The sequence below is a fragment of the Aquarana catesbeiana genome, linkage group LG01, assembly GCF_042186555.1.
Source record: "Aquarana catesbeiana isolate 2022-GZ linkage group LG01, ASM4218655v1, whole genome shotgun sequence".
In the NCBI taxonomy this organism is placed as follows: Eukaryota; Metazoa; Chordata; class Amphibia; order Anura; family Ranidae; genus Aquarana; species Aquarana catesbeiana.
The window spans coordinates 49434352-49453832 of record NC_133324.1 but is presented as its reverse complement, the minus strand read 5'-3'; the positions used below and the strand labels follow the sequence as shown (position 1 = coordinate 49453832).

At 45.6% G+C, this 19481-nt stretch overlaps 1 protein-coding gene across 22 annotated transcripts in view; it reads left to right on the top strand.

Annotated features, from left to right (window-relative positions):
* The window catches only part of CELF4 (CUGBP Elav-like family member 4), a 1454628-nt gene that overhangs the window by 1309070 nt on the left and 126077 nt on the right, over positions 1-19481 (top strand). For all 22 annotated transcript variants that reach the window (XR_012242761.1, XM_073618612.1, XM_073618635.1 and 19 more), the window contains 2 exons: positions 6563-6710; positions 14982-15131. Coding sequence is in view for 21 of the 22 variants with exons in the window: in XM_073618612.1 (XP_073474713.1) it covers positions 6563-6710; positions 14982-15131 (298 nt within the window). In the remaining variant the exon portion in view is untranslated. The remainder of the gene's footprint in view (positions 1-6562; positions 6711-14981; positions 15132-19481) is intronic.

Sequence of the window (19481 nt, the reverse complement as noted above, 5' to 3'; positions counted from 1 at the left end):
TATAGACAATATTGTTAACATTTTACGGTATACAAAACATCATTAGACATTTCATAGTGTTCAAAAGTACTTTTCCATCTATGTGGTAATATTTTTACCATTGCGGAGATGGTAAGAATGTTTTTTACATTTTTGCTATAATAAATATTCAAAAAAAAATGTAAAAAAGCTAATTTCTTCCTCAGTTTAGACCAATATGTATTCTTCTACATATTTTTTGGTAAAAAAATATCGCAATAAGTGTATATTGTTTGGTTTGCGCAAAAGTTATAGCATCTGATATATTCATGGCATTTTTATTATTAGATTTTTTTTTTACTAGTAATGGCAGCGATCAGCGATTTTTAGCGAGACTGCGACATTGCGGTGGACAGATCGGACACTTTTTTTGGGACCAGTGACATTTATACAGCGATCAGAGCTAAAAATAGCCACTGATTACTGTATTAATGTCACTGGCAGGGAATGGGTTAACGCTAGGGGGCGATCAAGGGGTTAAGTGTTCCCTAGAGGGAGTGGGGGGGTGGACTGACTGGAGGAGGGGAGAGATCGCTGTTCCTGATCACTAGGATGAGCTCTCTCTCCTCTGACAGAACGGGGATCTGTTTGTTTACACTGACAGATCCCTGTTCTGCCTGTTTCTGAAGCGGTCGCTGGTGGCCGGCGGACAATAGGTCCGCCGGACCCGCTGGCTGGTTGGCTACCCCGCTCGCGAATGGGCGCACACACACCCCCGCAAATCGCAGTGTACATGCCCGATGTACAATGAAGGGGATTCGCGCAAGGGAGCCAACCTGCCACAGCACAACGCGTACAGTACGGCGGGCGGTCCGTAACTAAGTAATCTAGTTATTTCGTTTCGTTAAATTCGGTTGATTCGTTCAATTCATATTCTGAATTTTCAAATTTTCTTTGAATTTACCAATTTTTTCAATTCGAAGCGTTCAAAACGATACATTTTCGAATTAGTCGAAACGAAAATGTTACATTGTTTTAGATTTGAATGCAGCAAAGTGAACAAACAAAAAGAAAACATCTTCATCTAATGATTACAATGACTATTTAATTCACCTTTATCTTAACAAAAACAGCATTATTTCGAAATGGCCCTCTAATAACACACACAAGTCTTTGATTACCGCAATATGTGTAGTTAGAATTTGACTGAAGTTCAATGTAAAATTAGATTCAAATTTCAGTCCGAATTTCTGAAATTCGGATGAATTTTGTTTGGTTATTCGGAGCAGTCGGTAAAATGTGTTTATATAAAAATTCGGGTATATCCGAGTCTCCAAATAACGAAAAATTTGTCTAAATGTTAATTCAGAACTAAATGAACCGCACATGTCTACAGCTCTTCCACCTGCCGGCCCAGGACCCTCACAGTGTCATCAGGTAGAGGGGAGGGAGATCAGCGAACATCCATTCACTGATCTCTCCTAGCTAGAATCTATACAGGTGCATTCCGTCATCTCCAGGTTTCCAGGTTTCACTTTTTCTGGCTGTTCTGGCTGGGGAAGGAGCTAATGAAGAAGTGTCTCGGAGAGTGGGTTGGGTGTTATTGGCAGGGTCACCAGGGAAGCACATTGTACATCAGGGGGAGGAGGAAAGTTACACATGCATGTAAATCTAATAAGCTGACTGCTGGATGTCAGGTGGAAGTGGTCCAGCATGACCCTCCCACCACCATGTTTTCAAGACTATGCTGTCCCACCTGCAGGCCCAAGACCAGGTGCTGCCAGGTAAAGAGGAGGGAGACCAGTGAACATCTGTTCTCTAATCTCCCATAACTAGAAGGGTCACAAAATCTGCGTGCACTGCGTCACTTCCAGGTTCATCTGTCACTTTCCCCGGCTCCTGCAGCCAGGAAAGAAGCTAATGAAGAAGCTGGAGAAGATGTCCCAGGACTAGAACAAATATGTTGGCAAGTATGCGGGCATTGTCACTAGGACAAGGAATGTGTGATTGGCAGGATCACCAGGTGAAATGTAAGGCACGTTTGTTGTACCTCAGGAGCGGAGGGGGAAGTTTACACATGCATGTAAATCTATTAAGCTGACTGTCAGGTGGAAGTGATCCAGCATGGCCCAAGATTACCATGGTGGGTGCCGCTAGGTAGATAAAGGGAAGGGAGAGCCATGCCTTATGTCACTTCCGGGTTCAGCTGTCACTTTCCCTGACTCCTGCGGCCAGGAAAGAAGCTAATGAAGAAGCAGGAGAAGATATCCCAGAACTAGAAGGAATAATGTTGGCAGATATGTGGGTGTTGTCACTAGGACAAGGAATGTGTTATTGGCAAGATCACCAGGTGATAATAGAGGGAAATATGTTGTACATCAGCAGCGGGGGGGGGTTTACACATGCATGTAAATCTGATAAACGAACTGTCAGGTGGAAGCAATCCAGCATGGCCCCACCGCCATGATCTCCAGGCTCTGCTGTCCCACCAGCGGGCCCAAAACCGCCACTGGTAAAGGAGAGGGAGTCCAGTGAACATCTGTTCTCTGATCTCCCCTAGCTGGAATGTGAATTGCGTCACTTCCGGGTGCATCTGTCACTTTCCCCTGCTGCTGTGACCAGGAAAGAAGCTAATGAAGAGACTGGAGAAGATGTCCCAGGACTAGAACAAATATGTTGGCAAGTATGTCCCAGAAACTGGGACGTGCATTATTGACAGGATCACCAGGTGAAATTTAAAGGGACGTATGTTGTACATCAGCAGCAAAGGGGAGGTTTTACACATGCATGTAAATCTAATAAGTCTACTGTCAGGTGGAAGTGATCCAGCATGACCCCATCCCACCATAGTTTCCAGGCTCTGCTGTCCCACCTGCAAGCCCAAGATTGCCATGGTGGGTGCTGCCAGGTAAAGGGGAGGGAGAGAATTGCCTTATGTAACTTCCGGGTTCAGCTGTCACTTTCCCTGGCTGCTGTGGCCAGGAAAATAGCTAATAAAGAAGCTGGAGAAGATGTCCCACATTCATGTAAATCTAATAAGTTTACTGTGAGGTGGAAGTGATCCAGCATGGCCCCCTTCCCAACATGGTTTCCAGGCTCTGCTGTCCCACCTGCAAGCCCAAGATTGCCATGGTGGGTGCCGCTAGGCAAAGGGAAGGGAGAGAAGTGCCTTATGTCACTTCCGGGTTCTGCTGTCACTTTCCCTGGCTGCTGTGGCCAGGAAAGTAGCTAATGAAGAAGCGGGAGAAGATGTCCCAGGACTAGAACAGATATGTTGGCAAGTATGTCGGCGTTCTCACTATAGGACAAGGAGTGTGTTATTGGCAGGATCACCAGGTGAATTAAAGTCTGCCTTTCTATAGCATTCCACTCTTTACATAGCCCGCCTTAACAATACAGCCTCTCTACCTTTACATTAGTGTGATCATCCCTCCCCTTTCAGTCCGACCTTTCAAACGCAGAGGGCAGGAGGAGCGATCAGTTTGGATAAAGGGTGGGAGGTTCCCAACTTCTTCTCTTAGCAAGGAGGTGATTGGTTGCTAGGACCGCCCCATGTCCTAGCAACAGATTTGCAGCTTGTTAACTTGAAAAGTAGGGCAGCTCCCGCCCTTCATCTAGACCGACCGCACCTCCCGCCAATGCCCTGCTGAAGGGATGACATCTGTGGCAGCAGCGGGAGGAAGAGAGGACACGCAGGCAGTTAAATGGCGTGGCCATGGTGGTCTGGACAGGACTGTCACTCTGTCCGGGTTTGGACGGCCATTTAGTGATGACTGCCCTAGACAAAAATGAGCAGTTGACCCGTGCAGTGTGGGCACAACCCCACTGCATGGGAAAACTTAATTTTTTGTCCATAGTTGGGTTAAAAAAAAAAATTGCTGAGGGTTTAATACTATGGCCAGAATCCGTCATGGCCGGGCGAATGCTCATCACAATCGTCCAATGAATTATTTGTATAAATAGACCCCATTAGGGTTCATTTGCCTCCGTTGCTGATATGAATATACCCTCAAGTCATTAGCAGAGGTGCATTGGTAAGTGACTCTGACTTCTGAACCCCGATACTCAAGAACACGCAATGTGGTGATAGCGGTCTGTTCAAATGTACAGTTTATTTTCAGCTGTTTGGGGGCCGTCAGAGAACGCAATTGTTTATATAAAACGATACTCTGTTATTGGAGTATTTGGAGCGTTTTTATAGTATTTTTGGGCCCGTGGGCTAGAAACCATTACAATAGCTGTTCCTTGATCTGCTAACTTTCATGGGTTGGGTGCTTCCCATCATTACAGAGATGAAATGGCTGGGCGCTCAGAACCGTGCCAGGCTACATCTGTACCCAGGCGCCGAATTGGAAAAAAACGTACCCCAGCAAGCGGGCAAAGAAGAAACAAGCTGCCAGAGGGCACAGGCTGCCGTTCGGCTCATCGCTGGAACACATACTCCATTGCATTCTGTTGTTTGTTGTTGGGGTGCGCTGGGCATGTGAACCAGCTTCTCATGTATATTTAAGACATCTCCTCGTGCCAAGCGCCCGCCGAGTGCCAAAGCTTCCTCTCTTTTTTAATAAGGTTCTGGCAGCCGTTCACTATGCAGTGTTCTATGAAGAATTAAATACATTTCCATGTATGCTGCACCCAACTTCTGACAACCGTTGTGTCCCCGGGTGCCATAAAGCCCACCTATAGATAAGAAGTCAGCCTGCTTTGGAAAGTCAATGGAAAAGTCCTCATCCAGGGGTCGAGAAATATTCCTTATGGAAAGATCATGGGAATCCGGGACTGACCATGTGACTGGTACCTTGGCATTGGTCATGTGGTCTCCTGGAGGCATGATGTTCAGGTAGAGAAAGCCAACGTTGTCTCCCTAGTCCAGTGATGGTGAACCTTGGCCCCGCAGATGTTTTGGAACTACATTTCCTATGATGCTCAATTACACTGCAGAGTGCATGAAAATCATAGGAAATGTAGTTCCAAAACACCTGGGGTGCCAAGGTTCACCATCACTGCCCTATTCTATCACGGGAACTATAGCGGGGAGTTAGTCACATGACCAGAGACAACCCAAACTACCATTTTCGTCCTACAAAAAGAGGTCACTTCTGACGAGTTTTCCTGACACCAAGAGAAAAGAAGGTGACTGACAGCCTGTGACTGGGTCACTTTTCAGTGGAGCAGCGATGCCTGCCGCACCTGTGAACGGGCCCTAAGGGTGCATTTAGATGTGCGGCAAGACTGCTGCATTCTCAGATGGCTTTTTCAGAGGCATTTGACAGGTGGCAAGGAGGTGATATGTTGCCTCCTCACTTGCCTCACCAATACGCCACAGGATGGTCGCGGCGTATTTTCATAAAAATAATAGATCGCTTCAGGAAAAATACCACATTATGGCCACTAGATGGAGCTAATAATTATTGGATATAAATTGCTTATTTGATATGATCCTTAGTTCCATCTAGTGGCCATAATGTAATATTTTCCCAAACAACTCTTTTTTTTTTAATGAATGAATAGCATTTGATTCATAGAGGAAATAGCAAGAGATTGTTTTTACTCCATTCGCACAGAACGAATGTACAAGCAGGTTTGCAGGTTTTTTTTTTTTATTTTTTTATTTTTTTTATAAAAAGCTACTTCAGTTTCTTTATTACCACACCCCACAGATTTGATATGATCCTTAGCTCCATCTAGTGCCCATAATGTAGTATTTTCCCAAACCACTCAGTTTTTTTATGAATGAATAACAATTGACCCATAAAGGAAATACAACAGTACATTCGATTCTACCCCATTTGCACATAACTAATGTAGCAGCGGTTTCACTGAATGCATAGCTGTGCCTATATTCTAGACATGGGCAATTCGTTGCTATCTGTATTCGTTTTTTAACAAATTTCGACAAATTTGTTCATTCAGAAATATCCGAATTAACAAAAACCTGTTTAACCAACTTTTCCGAATATTCGTAAATTTGAATATTCGAAAATTCATAAATTCGAAAAAATTCGTAAGTTTGAAAAATTTTTCGAATTTACGAACTTATGAATTTTTTCAAAATTACGAATTTACGAATTGCAATCATAACGAATGAAACAAAAAAAAAAAAATTAAACGAAACAAAGCAAAAAACTAACAGCTTTTTTGGCATTGCACATGTCTACTATATTCATATAAATACACAGAAAAGCAAGAAATGTGCTACCTGCTAGTATAAATGCCTGATCTCAATCTTCATGGTATCTTCCCACAATCCACTGCATCTCACTGGCCCGTCACTCGTCTGTCTGCTGTAGACATCACATACTGCTCCATAGGACACATGATAGGGGTCACTTCCACTAGAACCACACAGCTAGCAATCAACTAGGAATTTATCAGATGTGTTGACTCTATTGCGCTATTGTGATCCATTAAATGTGTTGGTTGTATTCCTACCACTTATGGGATTTAACTATAAAAAGGGGGAGTATTGCTTTGAATGGAGCAAGGTTAATTATGATGACGCCCCCAGTCGGTAATGGCATGCGGGGTGATCCTTCAGTCCAAGGTCTGTGGGGGGGTCCCTGGCTGTAACTCGTGATATTTTTTCCCGTTCTCTTTGTTTCAGCTGATGCAGCAGCAGGCTGCCATCATGGCTTCCGTCGCGCAGGGCGGATACCTGAACCCCATGGCTGCCTTCGCGGCCGCCCAGATGCAACAGATGGCAGCCCTCAACATGAACGGCTTGGCCGCTGCTCCCATGACGCCAACATCAGGTAAGAGAGACGTCTGCATTTTTGGGTCATGTGATAACTAACAAAATGATTGACGTGTCTCTTTATTTTTCGATACAGTTGGAAATGGTTAGAGCCCTCATCATTTTTTATTTTCCTTCTAACTCTGTCCTCGATGGGGAGGTATTCCTTTACTTCCTGTCCCAGAGACACAACAGGAAGTGAGGGGGAAATCTCTTCAAAATGGGAGGAAATTCCCTCATCAGTACAAATAGGGTCATGTGTTGTTATGGCTATGGTGGTGATTTTTTATAGCATAGATATATGTGAATTGTTAGATTTTAGGGCCACATATTGTTTTAGAAGCTGAAAGGCAAATGAACCGGTTGGACTAGTTTTTAAAGTGAGGTAACAGGATATGATGTAGCAGGAAATTGGGGGGGGGGTAGGACTTTGAACAGGCAGGTACAAGCAACTCTCCTGTGGGAAAATAGTGCAACGCTAATAATAATTAATCTCAGAAGGAACTGAGAAAAAATATATAGAACACAGTGTACATAAACACATATACAAGTAAAACACAGTCCACGTATATAGTAGATCATGAAACAAAAAATGATAAACCAAATATAATAGTCAAAATGTGCAAATAATTAAAAATATAAGCAATGTCCAAGGATAATGTCCAAAATAGACGAATCACTAGTACTTAAAGCAAACTGTGAAAGTGAGCTAAACAATATAAGGGTAAAAATATCCAAAACGTGATTCAAAGTGGTTGAAAGGTGAACTGAGCATCAATGTGGTATAGAACAGCAAAACGTGCCCGAGCTTGTTGGTATGTGATCCACCACCAGAGACTCAGAAGGCTTACCGGAGACCCAGGTAGGTGTACACCCAATGGGTCAATAAAGCTTATAGGGCAATACACCCAAAAGAAACTGCCTCGGCAGACACGACCTCCAGCCAGAAGACCAACTCGGACAGTGAACCTCTATAGGGTAGGTATTAGACCGGAAAACCGAATGGAAAGTTTCTCCAATGTGATACATTTGCAGAAAGAAAAAAGAAGATAGGCACATAGTGTAATTCCATTTTGAAATCAGAAAATATTTATTTTTAAAAAGGAAATACACTCACATTTTAGTAGATAAAAAAGCGCTTGAAATGGAAAGCAGTGACTTCAACAGAGCGTTCCGACGCGTTTCGTCTCATAAGACATCCAGCTCTCCTGTGCTGGAGCCAGTAGGGGTTGCCAGACTGATGCTAAACAGAGGTAGAGCACCTTGAATCACATAGATATATGTGAATTGTTAGATTTTAGGGACATGTATTGTTTTAGAAGCTGAAAGGCAAATTAACCTGTTGAACTAGTTTTTAAAGTGAGGTAACAGGATATGATGTAGCAAGAAATAAGGGGGGGGGGGATAGGACTTTGAAGGGGCAGGGTACAAGCAGCTCTCCTATGCTGGACCCAGTAGGGGGTGCCAGACTGATGCTAAACACAGGTAGAGCACCTTGAATGTGGGTGAAATACAAATGGGGTGATATTGAAATGATGGACAAGATCTGTGGTGACATTGTCATGGTGGAATAAAAAAGCTAGATCACAAGGGCCACTGATAGAGGGGTAGGGAGCTCCATGATTTCTAATTGCACCCCAGAGAACAAATGTTCCCCCTGAAAGATTTCACCTCTATACCTGTTCTGGTGACAACTCAGATTTTTGGATTTTCCTGAACCTTCAGTCATGGTGCCAATTGTCAACCAGGATAAATAGAGAGGGTCAGTCTCCCCAGTGGGCACACAGACAGCTATAGAAACCTGATGAGGGGGGGGGGGGGGGGGGTTTAATCCTTCCTGGCTCCAAAACTTAACCAATTTTTGGACTTTAATATACTTTAGGGAAAGCAATAATGATCTTAAAATGACTAAGGGAAATCTGTGAGTGTTTACATTTTTTTTTAGATACTGTTCAAGAGAAACGATATTGATGTGAACAGTTTGTAATTAGATATGTACATTTATGCAGCCATATTGCACAGAGCATGCACCAAAGTACAGGCAGGACCTGCTGTTGGCCATTATAGCATCCTCATCTGACATTTTACTTTGTGACAGGCCCTGGTTTTGCTACAATGCAGTGATGTACATATGATGTATGTAGACTATACAGCTGCACAAGGGCCCTCTTGGACTTAGTATATAAGTTTCTCACTTATTAAAATATCATTGGCCGCATTAATCCACGTGGCATGGCTTGGCAGAGCAATGGCAGTCCACCTCTATGCAGCAGCTTTGCATTCCTAATCCTCTTCTGGTTGATGTATAGTAAAAATACGATTTAATTTGGTTGATAGCATAATAGAGGGGGCATTGGTCTTGCAGAGGGTCCATTCGGTGACTCTGCCCAACCCTGCCCCAGTGCATGCAGATTATGCATACAACAGATGGCCATGTAGAGTGAAAGCCTATATATTCTATCCATTCAATTCATATAATTGTCCCTCATGAATGGAGAGAGGGAGAAATGCATGATATCTCACCTTTCACCGTGCCCACCAGTCACTGTGACACCATGGCACACCTTGCATGATACAATTTATTTAGCCCACATAGATCTGTCCTTAACACAAAAGTGCTCCTTGGTTGCTTGGCCCCCAGACCTATGGTTCCTAGTCCTATTCTCTTTAATATGTATTTATTGGAATTTTGACATGGTTTACAAACAAAAGCAAAAGCCTTCCTCTACCCCCACCCTTCCCAAAGCACACCCAACTAAAACCTGTTGGTAGGACAATGGAGAACATTTTCAGAGATTTTTGAAGGCCTCTGTCCACAAACAACTGTTTAGTAGGATACTAGGAATTGCGATTGAATAGCATGGGTGTACACATGTCATACCAACGATGAATCGTATAAACAAGAAGTTGGAAACTAATCAAGAGCTCTGTCGGTTTGGACTCATTCTTTTGCAAAAAAAAAAAAAAAAACAAGGGATGACCATACACCTTAAGATTTAGATTTAGAACATATTGAGACGGTCAGAGTGGAGTGATTGTCAGGAGTTGACCCTGATCTGAACCCGCAACCACTGCTGCATCTGGCAGTAGCTCTTCTTGCTGAGCCACCTGAGATGCTGAACAGCATTCTGTTTGATTCCTTGGGTAGTCTTGCCTTGTGCCTTGTGAAACATGAACTCCTTGATCCTCCAATGAACTTCCTGTATAAGCCATGTCTTTGCACTTCCTGTTTGCCAGATTATGTGCTCTCTCCAGACGATATCTCGCTCCTTTGTGTACCTGGAGCGGTCCTTATCTCTACTACCACTCGTTACCAACCTTTGGCTTGTTCCTCAACTATGCTTCCGGTTGATCCCGACCTGCAACCATTTGTTACTGACCTTTGGCTTGTTCCTTGATTGTGCTTCCACTTGATCGAAGCCTGCAACCATTTGTCACAGACCTTTGGCTTGCTTACTGACTATGCTTTTGGCTGATCCCTACCTGCTATATCTGCTACTGGACCCCGATTTGCTCATCTCCAGGTAGGGCGATCCTGAGGACTGCGACCTGGTACTAACACGCAGCAAAACCCATCTCCACCATCAGGAGGTCCGATGAATAGTGTTTAGACCACACGCCTCGGGTGAGCTTATGTCATCCGCCAGGGTGACCTGCTTCTGCATTTATCCAGCTGGTCGGTGGAAGCCTCTCTACTGCTATAACTACTGGTCTCTGAGCCTGACCCCTGACCTTGACAGTAATGCTGAGATTGAAGTGGCGGTTCTAATTTTAGGAAAGCAGTCTGTCTGTGATCAGTGAGATCGAGGCTAAGACTGAGCCAGTCTTGTTTCAAAGTTGGCTGGGCATCCCCTCCCTGTGTATATCACTTTCTCACGTAATAAAATATCATTGACTGCGTTGATCCATGGAGCATTCCACTTCTGTGCAATAAGTATGCATTCCTAGTCATAATCTGGTTGATACATAGCAAAAATATGATCTTATTTGGTTGATCGTTTAATAAATGGGTGGTTGGTGTTGCATAAGGTCCACTTGGTGACTCTGTCCACCCCCGTCACAGTGCATGTGGATAATGTATATTAGGTCACCAACCGTATCAGGCCACATCATTTAAAGCTCACTGTTACAGCAATGGCATGGCGTCATGGTGATGGCTTCTTCTGGAGGGCTTTGCGAAAGCACAGGTACCCTTTAAGCTGTATAAGATATGTGAAGTTGCATCCTCCCCTGATCCTTGCAACAACACATGCTGAAGCTGCAACATTACAGGGAAAGAAAACTAACAGAGAGTTAGCGCTGACTTTGCAGAAAGGAGGAGATGAGTGTCTTCACCCCTTTCATCTGATGTACAGCGCAAACACAAGGAGCTGTCACATCAGCGTGCCGGTGTCATCGCTGATAATAGGGAGGAAACCTGCCAACTCAAGTGACGGGAAAATTTTCCACTCTCCTCTTTTCTTCTTTCTTTTCTTCCCCCTGACTGATGAATAGAATGGAGCTTCCGCTCGCGTGTTCTTTGTTTTTTTTTTTTTTTTTGCCCCGGCACAGCAACTGTCATCCAATTCCCAAAGAGCCGTCAGATCCCAGAACTTTCTGCGGATCCTGGTTTTTCGCGAGGGAGCGCGTGTTGGGGAACAAGGAGGGGGGGGTGGAGGTGATACAAGACAGCATGACAACAACAGAGGGGAAAGAAGAACAATAAGAGCCTAATTAGCACTCAATTAATGCTGGGTAAACTAAGACATTGGGAGGTAAAATGATTTGCCTGCGGTGGTCTTATTGTTTTTCAAACCAGTAATGGGAAATTAGAATGCTCCAGTCAAAAATTGACATCTTACGTTCTTGGATGAACCGTCTGACTTGCACAAGCTTGTGCCATAAAAAACACACAATGGTCAAAGCGCTAACGGCCTCTTGTCTCCTTGTGCCCTTAGGGATTTTTCAGGAGCAGATCAAATTCAAGATCTGTTTAACTGCTTCAGCCCTGGAAAATGTTACCCCCTTCCCGACCAGAGCACTTTTTGCGACTCGGCACTGCATCGCTTTAACCGAGAATTGCGCGGCCATGGGACGTTACATCAAAAGAAAATTGACGTCCTTTTTTCCCCACAAATAGAGATTTCTTTTGGTGCTATTTGATCACCTCTGCAGTTTTTTTTTTTTTGCGCTATAAACAAAAAAAAGCGACAATTTTGAAAAAAAAAAACGCATTATTTTTTACTTTTTGCTATAATAAATATCCCCCAAAAATATATAAAAAAAACTAATTTTTTCCTCAGTTTAGGCCAACTAGTATTCTTCTAAATATTTTTGGTTTAAAAAAATCGCAATAAGTGTATATTGATTGGTTTGCGCAAAAGTTATAGCGTCTACAAAATAGGGGATAGTTTTATGGCATTTAAATTTTTTTATTAGTAATGGCGGTGATCTGCAATTTTTATCGTGACTGCGACATTATGGCGGACACATCGGACACTTTTGACATTATTTTGGACAATGGACCATTGTCAATTATACAGCGATCAGTGCTATAAAAATGCATTGATTACTGTGTAAATGACACTGGCAGGGAAGGGGTTAAACACTAGGGGGCGATCAAGGGGTTAAGTGTGTCCTAGGGAGTAACTCTAACTGTGCGGGGGAAGGGCTACTACCACTGACATGACAGCGATCACTGCTCCCGATGACAGGGAGCAGTGATCTCTGTCATGTCACAAGGCAGAATGGGGAAATGCCTTGTTTACATAGGCACTTCCCCGTTCTGCGGCTCCGTGACACGATCGCTGGGATACCGGCGCACATCGAGTCCGCGGGACCCGCGGGCACGGTCACGCTGTAGGCGGCGGGCGCACGCGTGCCCCCGCTAGCCCCGCCCATTAAAGGAGGCGTACAGGTATGCCCATTTGCCCACCGCTGCCATTGTGCCGATGTTTATCGGTGTGCAGCAGTCGGCAAGTGGTTAAGGTCTAATGATGGTTGGTGGCCACGGAGGTGGCATTTCAGCCCTCAGCAAGAACATATTGATACACAGTAACTATGCAAAAAAGAAAATGTCAGTCAGCTTCAGAAGTGTAGCCTCCTTGTCCTAAACAGGGGCTACTATGTCAATTTCGTTTTTGGCTGGGCTGTAGTTAGCTCAGACTGATTGTATTGTTTTTCACCGGGTTTTTCCCCTAAGCTTATGTTGGCTTGTGATTTCTCACTGTCTCCAGTAGATGTCACTCTTATCACTGGTCATAGTATGAGATTTCACAAACAAAGCTAAGTTAGGAATATTTATATTTTCTTCAGCCAGTCCAGCAGGAGGTTGAGGCCCCTGGTGCATGCTGGGGTAGGATATAAATATTTGGGCCATCCATGTGTTTACTTTCTCATACCTCCCAACTGTCCCTGATTTCGAGGGACTGTCCCTCTGTCTCTCTTCACCCCCTCATTTGTCCCTCATTTTGGTCTGATCTATATAGTTGTACATAAAATGCATTTTTTATCTTTCAAAAAGTGTTTTCCAGTGCTAAACCTTTCATTCAATTTCTAAATTGCTGCATTTGTAAATTTTAAGAGCCAATGTAAAGCAATAGTAGTGGTAAAAAAAAGCCCTTGTGGATTTAATTAACCTTTTTTTTGGGTTAATTTTCCTTTAAGGGGGTGTGGTAGGGGGCGGGCCCTATTCCTACATACATTTGCTAGTAAGTGTCCCTCATTCTGATCTCAAAATATTGGGAGGTATGCTCTCTTCCCTTGGGCTGAGGCCTAGGGTGGTGCTGCTGGATGGAGCTCTGCTGTTAGGCCTCTTTTGGAGCCTAACGTGTGCTGAAGTCATACCTCCCAACTTTTTGCGATAGGCAGTCGGGACACCCTATTACCATAAGTATGTAGGCATAGGGCACACCCCCTGCCACGCCCTCTTAAAGGAGAATTATACAGAAAAATGATTAGTATAACCCACCGGTGCTTTATATTTATCACTACTATTCCTTTATACTGGCTTTTGAAATTTACCAAGGCAGAAATGTAGAAATTGGGTGAAACACTTTTTAAAAGATAAATAGTGTATTTTATATACAGCTATATAGATGAGACCAAAATGAGGGACAAATGAGGAGGAAAGAGGGACAGAGGGACTTTGTTTTAACATCAGGGACAGTCCCTCGAAATGGGGACATTTGGGAGCTATGGCTGAAGTGGTCCTGAAACTGTCCCGCCTAGGGTTGTCACCTTTTCTTCAAGCCAAACCCGAACACTTTAGTGGCCTGGGACACCTTTGGGTGCCCCAAGGAGAGTAGTAATGCGGTACACATAGCGTGCCACAGCGAATGGTGGGTGTGGCCAGATTACTCGTCCTGACATCTTCACCCTGCCCTCCAGTAATGCCAAACCAGCCACCAGATGGCTGCTGCAGCTCTCAGACGGCAACAGATTTGTGTGTGACTATCTTAGTTACTTGGGGAGCCACAGCCTGGTCTGAATTCAATAATGTGTCCGGGTTTCAGTCTGCCTGGAACCTGGACCTGGAACCTGGATTCAAACCCGAACTGTCCGGGTGAATCACGTACAGGTGGCAACCCTGGTCCCACCTGGTCTGGAGGAAGCTGTGCCAAGGCGGAGACCCCAGAGGAGGCCGCTTTGCTGGAGAAGAAGCTTGGTCTCTCAGAAGGGCCTGGTGACTCACTTGGAGGACGCACTGAAATTTGGGAACGTGCGTTCTGTGTTTTGCCAGGTCGGCTTAAAGGTTCTGAGATGGTGTAGCATTGATCTGGATCTGGAGAGTCTGTAAGTGATCTGTTATGGTATCTAGTACCCCTAACCCTCACCTGCTTAACTGTTCTGGCTCATCTAATAAGGCAAAGTCAATGTGCAAAATAGAACGATCCGACCAACCAGCAATCATCTTTCACTGGCCTAATTCCATTAAATTAAAATTAAAATTTTTGCAGTGGATTCTTGAACTTTGCCAATCCCCATATCTCTTGGCAGGGCTTCTTTTTTTTACTTGTGCTATTGATAGAATAAAATTATTTACCGGAAGGCAGTATTAAGAGGAAATTCAGGAAGGCTGATGCCAATCCAGTGGTTTTGGTGCTTTCTGATTAGCTGGCCTAGAACCAGCATGCAGATCAGTGGTCCTGACATTAATCTGATTTGCTACATATTTATTTCAAGGCATTGAGAAAGTATTGAGGTTAGGCAGGTGGTATTTTCAGAGCTCAAGTATTTCCTTCAGTACAGGTAACGGGTTTCTGCAGATTTGTAACATTTACATTCCTGTTTTTGTTGCCCCCTCCTCTAGGTGGCAGCACACCACCTGGTATCACCGCACCAGCTGTGCCTAGTATTCCATCTCCAATTGGGGTGAACGGCTTCACCGGCATACCGCCCCAAGCTAATGGACAACCAGCTGCGGAAGCCGTGTTCGCCAACGGAATCCATCCTTATCCAGGTAAGGAACTCATCTCAGCCAACATTTTCATTCTAAAAGCCGACTTGGTGTGTATTTTGTTTTGCTGTACATGGAGGTGTTCTTTACAGTAAGGGAAATTAGGCTGTGGAATGTTCAACCACACGTGAGTGGCATGTGGTTGGATTGTGGTTTGATTGTGGTTGACAAAAGCAATAACATAATTAAAGAGCTAGGTGATGTTCAGAATGAGGTTCTGTTCAGCCAGTCTTATGGTCTACAAACTATGTAGTCTGGGAAATGGAAAGCAGCAATTTCTCAGACAGTGGGGCTTATACAAACCCACCAGGCAGTTGGAAGTGGGCTCTGGCAAGAATTGCCAAAGGCATTTCCTGTCTATTGCTCTTGGGATGTATCTTAACACTTTGGATTACCGTGTGGATGCCTCAAGCATTCTCTCAGCCATCACAAATAATCCCAATAAATTCATTTTCTATGATCATCAGTTCCATCTAGTGGCCATAATATAGTATTTTCTTGAAAATGATCAGTAAGGAAAATACTGCATTATGGCCAGTAGATGGAGCTGATAGTCATAGGATATAAACATATTGGGCAAATGACGGGGCTTAGGATTGCAAATGCTTGACTTTTTTAATAAATACCCCTTTAAGTTTAATTGTTGCATTAAACGGAAAATCTTCTATAATTATAAAGTATTTGGGGATTATTTCATAAGAAAAGAAAGGAGGAAGTAACCAATTGAAGCCATACGTTATCATCAGAATGACATATGATTGGCTGTGAAGGTATACTAAACCCTGCTTATCTTCTCTGATCTTGATGCCTCCTTATTGAATATATTTCAGTGTTTTGGGGGCATTCAGTGCTCCAGTATCTTCATTTTCCTGGCTTGAATGCCCCAGATTTGCAGCAAATGGCCCTTGGAAATGGATTTAAAATGTTGATTGCCGTGATCCACAGATACAGAACACCCCCCCCACCCCCACCCCCTCCCTTTCCCCGCCGCTGTACAAGTTGTGTAAAATAATTTTTCATGTCTCCGCTCCCAGCGGAACAGAGCTAACAAGTGTTCCTAAAGAGTCAGGATTTCAGAGTCACTAAATTACAATTAGACATGTGTAATTCAGCCCATTAGCAATTAGAATCATCATTATTCTTTTCTATTTTCTAACAGTCACCCACATTCCATAAAGCATATGTGCCAGAAAAGAGAGAGACAGAGCGAGAGAAATACAGAAGAGGGATATGGGAGAGAGAGAAAGAGTAGAGTCAGAGAGAGAGGAGAGGAGAGAGGGAGAGAGGAGAGACAGACAGAGAGGAGAGGATAGGAGAGGAGGGAGGGAGGGAGGGAGAGAGGAAAGACAGACTGAGAGGAGAGGAGAGGAGGGAGGGAGGGAGGGAGAGAGAAAAGAGAGACAGACAGAGAGGAGAGGAGGGAGGGAGAGAGGAGAGACAGACTGAGAGGAGAGAGGGAGGGAGGGAGAGAGGAGAGACAGACAGAGAGGAGGGAGGGAGAGAGAGAGGAGAGACAGACAGAGAGGAGAGAGGGAGGGAGGGAGGGAGGGAGAGAGGAGAGACAGACAGAGAGGAGAGAGGGAGGGAGAGAGGAGAGACAGACAGAGAGGAGAGAGGGAGGGAGAGAGAGAGGAGAGACAGACAGAGAGGAGGGAGGGAGAGAGAGAGGAGAGACAGACTGAGAGGAGAGAGGGAGGGAGGGAGAGAGGAGAGATAGACAGAGAGGAGAGAGGGAGGGAGGGAGAGAGGAGAGAAAGACAGAGAGGAGAGAGGGAGGGAGAGAGGAGAGACAGACAGAGAGGAGGGAGGGAGAGAGGAGAGACAGACAGAGAGGAGGGAGGGAGAGAGAGGAGAGAAAGACAAAGAGGAGAGGAGGAAGAGAGAGGAGAGACAGACAGAGAGGAGGGAGGGAGGGAGAGAGGAGAGACAGACAGAGAGGAGGGAGGGAGAGAGAGAGGAGAGATAGACAGAGAGGAGAGAGGGAGAGAGGAGAGACAGACAGAGAGGAGAGAGGGAGGGAGGGAGAGAGGAGAGACAGACAGAGAGGAGAGAGGGAGGGAGAGAGGAGAGACAGACAGAGAGGAGGGAGGGAGAGAGAGAGGAGAGACAGACAGAGAGGAGGGAGGGAGAGAGAGAGGAGAGAAAGACAAAGAGGAGAGGAGAGGAGAAAAGGGAGAGAGAGGAGAGACAGACAGAGAGGAGGGAGGGAGGGAAGGAGAGGAGAGGAGAGGAGGGAGAGAGAGAGAGGAGAGGAGGGAGAGAGAGAGAGGAGAGACAGACAGAGAGGAGAGGAGGGAGAGAGGGAGGAGAGGAGGGAGGAGAGGAGGGAGAGAGGAGAGACAGACAGAGAGGAGGGAGGGAAAGAGGGAGGAGAGGAGGGAGGGAGGGAGGGAGGGAGAGAGGAGAGACAGACAGAGAGGAGGGAGGGAGAGAGAGAGGGGAGAGACAGACAGAGAGGAGAGGAGGGAGAGAGGGAGGAGAGACAGACAGAGAGGAGGGAGGGAGAGAGAGAGTAGAGAAAGACAGAGAGGAGAGGAGGGAGGGAGGGAGAGAGGAGAGATAGACAGAGAGGAGAGGAGAGGAGGGAGGGAGGAGAGACAGAGAGGAGAGGAGGGAGGGAAGGAGGGAGAGAGGAGAGATAGACAGAGAGGAGAGGAGGGAGGGAGGAGAGACAGACAGAGAGGAGAGGAGGGAGGGAGAGAGGAGAGACAGACAGAGAGGAGAGGAGGAAGGGAGAGAGGAGAGACAGACAGAGAGGAGAGGAGGGAGGGAGGAGAGACAGAGAGAGGAGAGGAGGGAAGGAGAGACAGACAGAGAGGAGAGGAGGGAAGGAGAGAGGAGAGACAGACAGAGAGGAGAGAGGGAGAGGGGAGAGATAGACAGAGAGGAGAGACAGACAGAAAGGAGAGGCGGGAGGGAGGGAGAGAGAAGAGACAGACAGAGTAGAGAGAGGAGAGGGAGAGGAGAGACAGAGAGATAGAGAGAGAGAGGAGAGTCAGAGAAAGTAGAGTGAGGACAGGAGAGGGAGAGGAGAGGAGAGGGAGAAAGAGCAGAGACAGAGAAGAGTTAGAAAGATTGGAGATGAGAGTCAGAGAGAAAGAAATAGGAAAATAGGAGTAGAGACAGAGTGGAGTCATAGAGAGAGAGGAGAGTCAGAAAAAGTAGAGAGGGGAGAGTCAGAGAGAGAGAGAGAGAGAGAAAGGGGGGGGGGACAGACAGAATAGAGTCAGAGAGATTGGAGAGGAGAGACAGAGTAGAGTCAGAGCAAAAAAGAGAGGAGCCAGAAAGAGACATAAAGAGGAGAGAGGGATGGAGGGGAGTCAGAGAGAGCTAAAAAGAGGGCAAAATCAGAGAGTGGAGAAAAGAGGAGAGAGAGAGAGAAACGCCAGAGAGAGGCATGAAGAGAGGAGGAGAGGAGAAAGAGAGAAGACAGGGAGATGAGAGGGAGAGATGGGAGAGGAGAGTGAGAGGGGGGGTGAGATAGTAAGACAAGAGGGAGAGAGACAGGGGAGGAAAAAGAAAGTGAGAGAGTAAGAAGAAAGTCAGAGGGGGAGATAGAAAGAGAGGAGAGTCAGAGAAAGTAGAGAGAGAGGGGAGGGAGAGGGAGAGTAGAGACAGAGAGAGGAGAGACAGAGTAGAGTCAGATGGAGAGGAGAGGGAGAGGAGAGCCAGAGAGAGTGGAATCATAGAGAAAGAGAGAGAGGAGAGTCAGAGAAAGTAGAGAAAGAGAGAGAGGAGGGGAGGGAGAGGGGAGAGAGGAGAGAGAGGGGAGAGACAGAATAGAGTCAGAGAGAGAGGAGAGGAGAAACAGAATAGAGTCAGAAAGAGGGGAGAGGAGAGACTGAATAGAGTCAGAGATAGAGGAGAGACCGAATAGAGTAAGAGAGAGAGGAGAGGAGAGGAGAGACTGAAAAGAGTCAGAGAGAGAGGAGAGGAGAGACAAAATAGTGTCAGAGAGGGAGTAGAGACAGAGCAGAGTCAGAGATAACTTTAGAGATGGAGGAGAAGCAGAGAGAGAGAGAGAGAGAGAGAGAGAGAGGAGCCAGAAAGAGACCTAAAGAGAGAGATGGAGCAGAGTCAGAGAGAGAGAGGAAGGGGGTGAAATCAGAGAGGGGGGAGAGAGAGAGGGAGGAAAGCCAGAGAGAGACATGGAGAGGGAAGGGGAGGAGAGGAGAGGGGAGGAGAGGGGAGGAGAGGGGAGGAGAGGAGAGGAGAGGAGGGATAGGAGAGAAGAGGGAGAGAGCAAAGCCAGAGAGAGACATGGAGAGAGTGGGAGAGGAGAAGAGAGGAGAGAATGAGGAATGGAAGATAATAGTGAGAGGGGGAGGGGAGTGAGATAGTAAGATGAGAGGG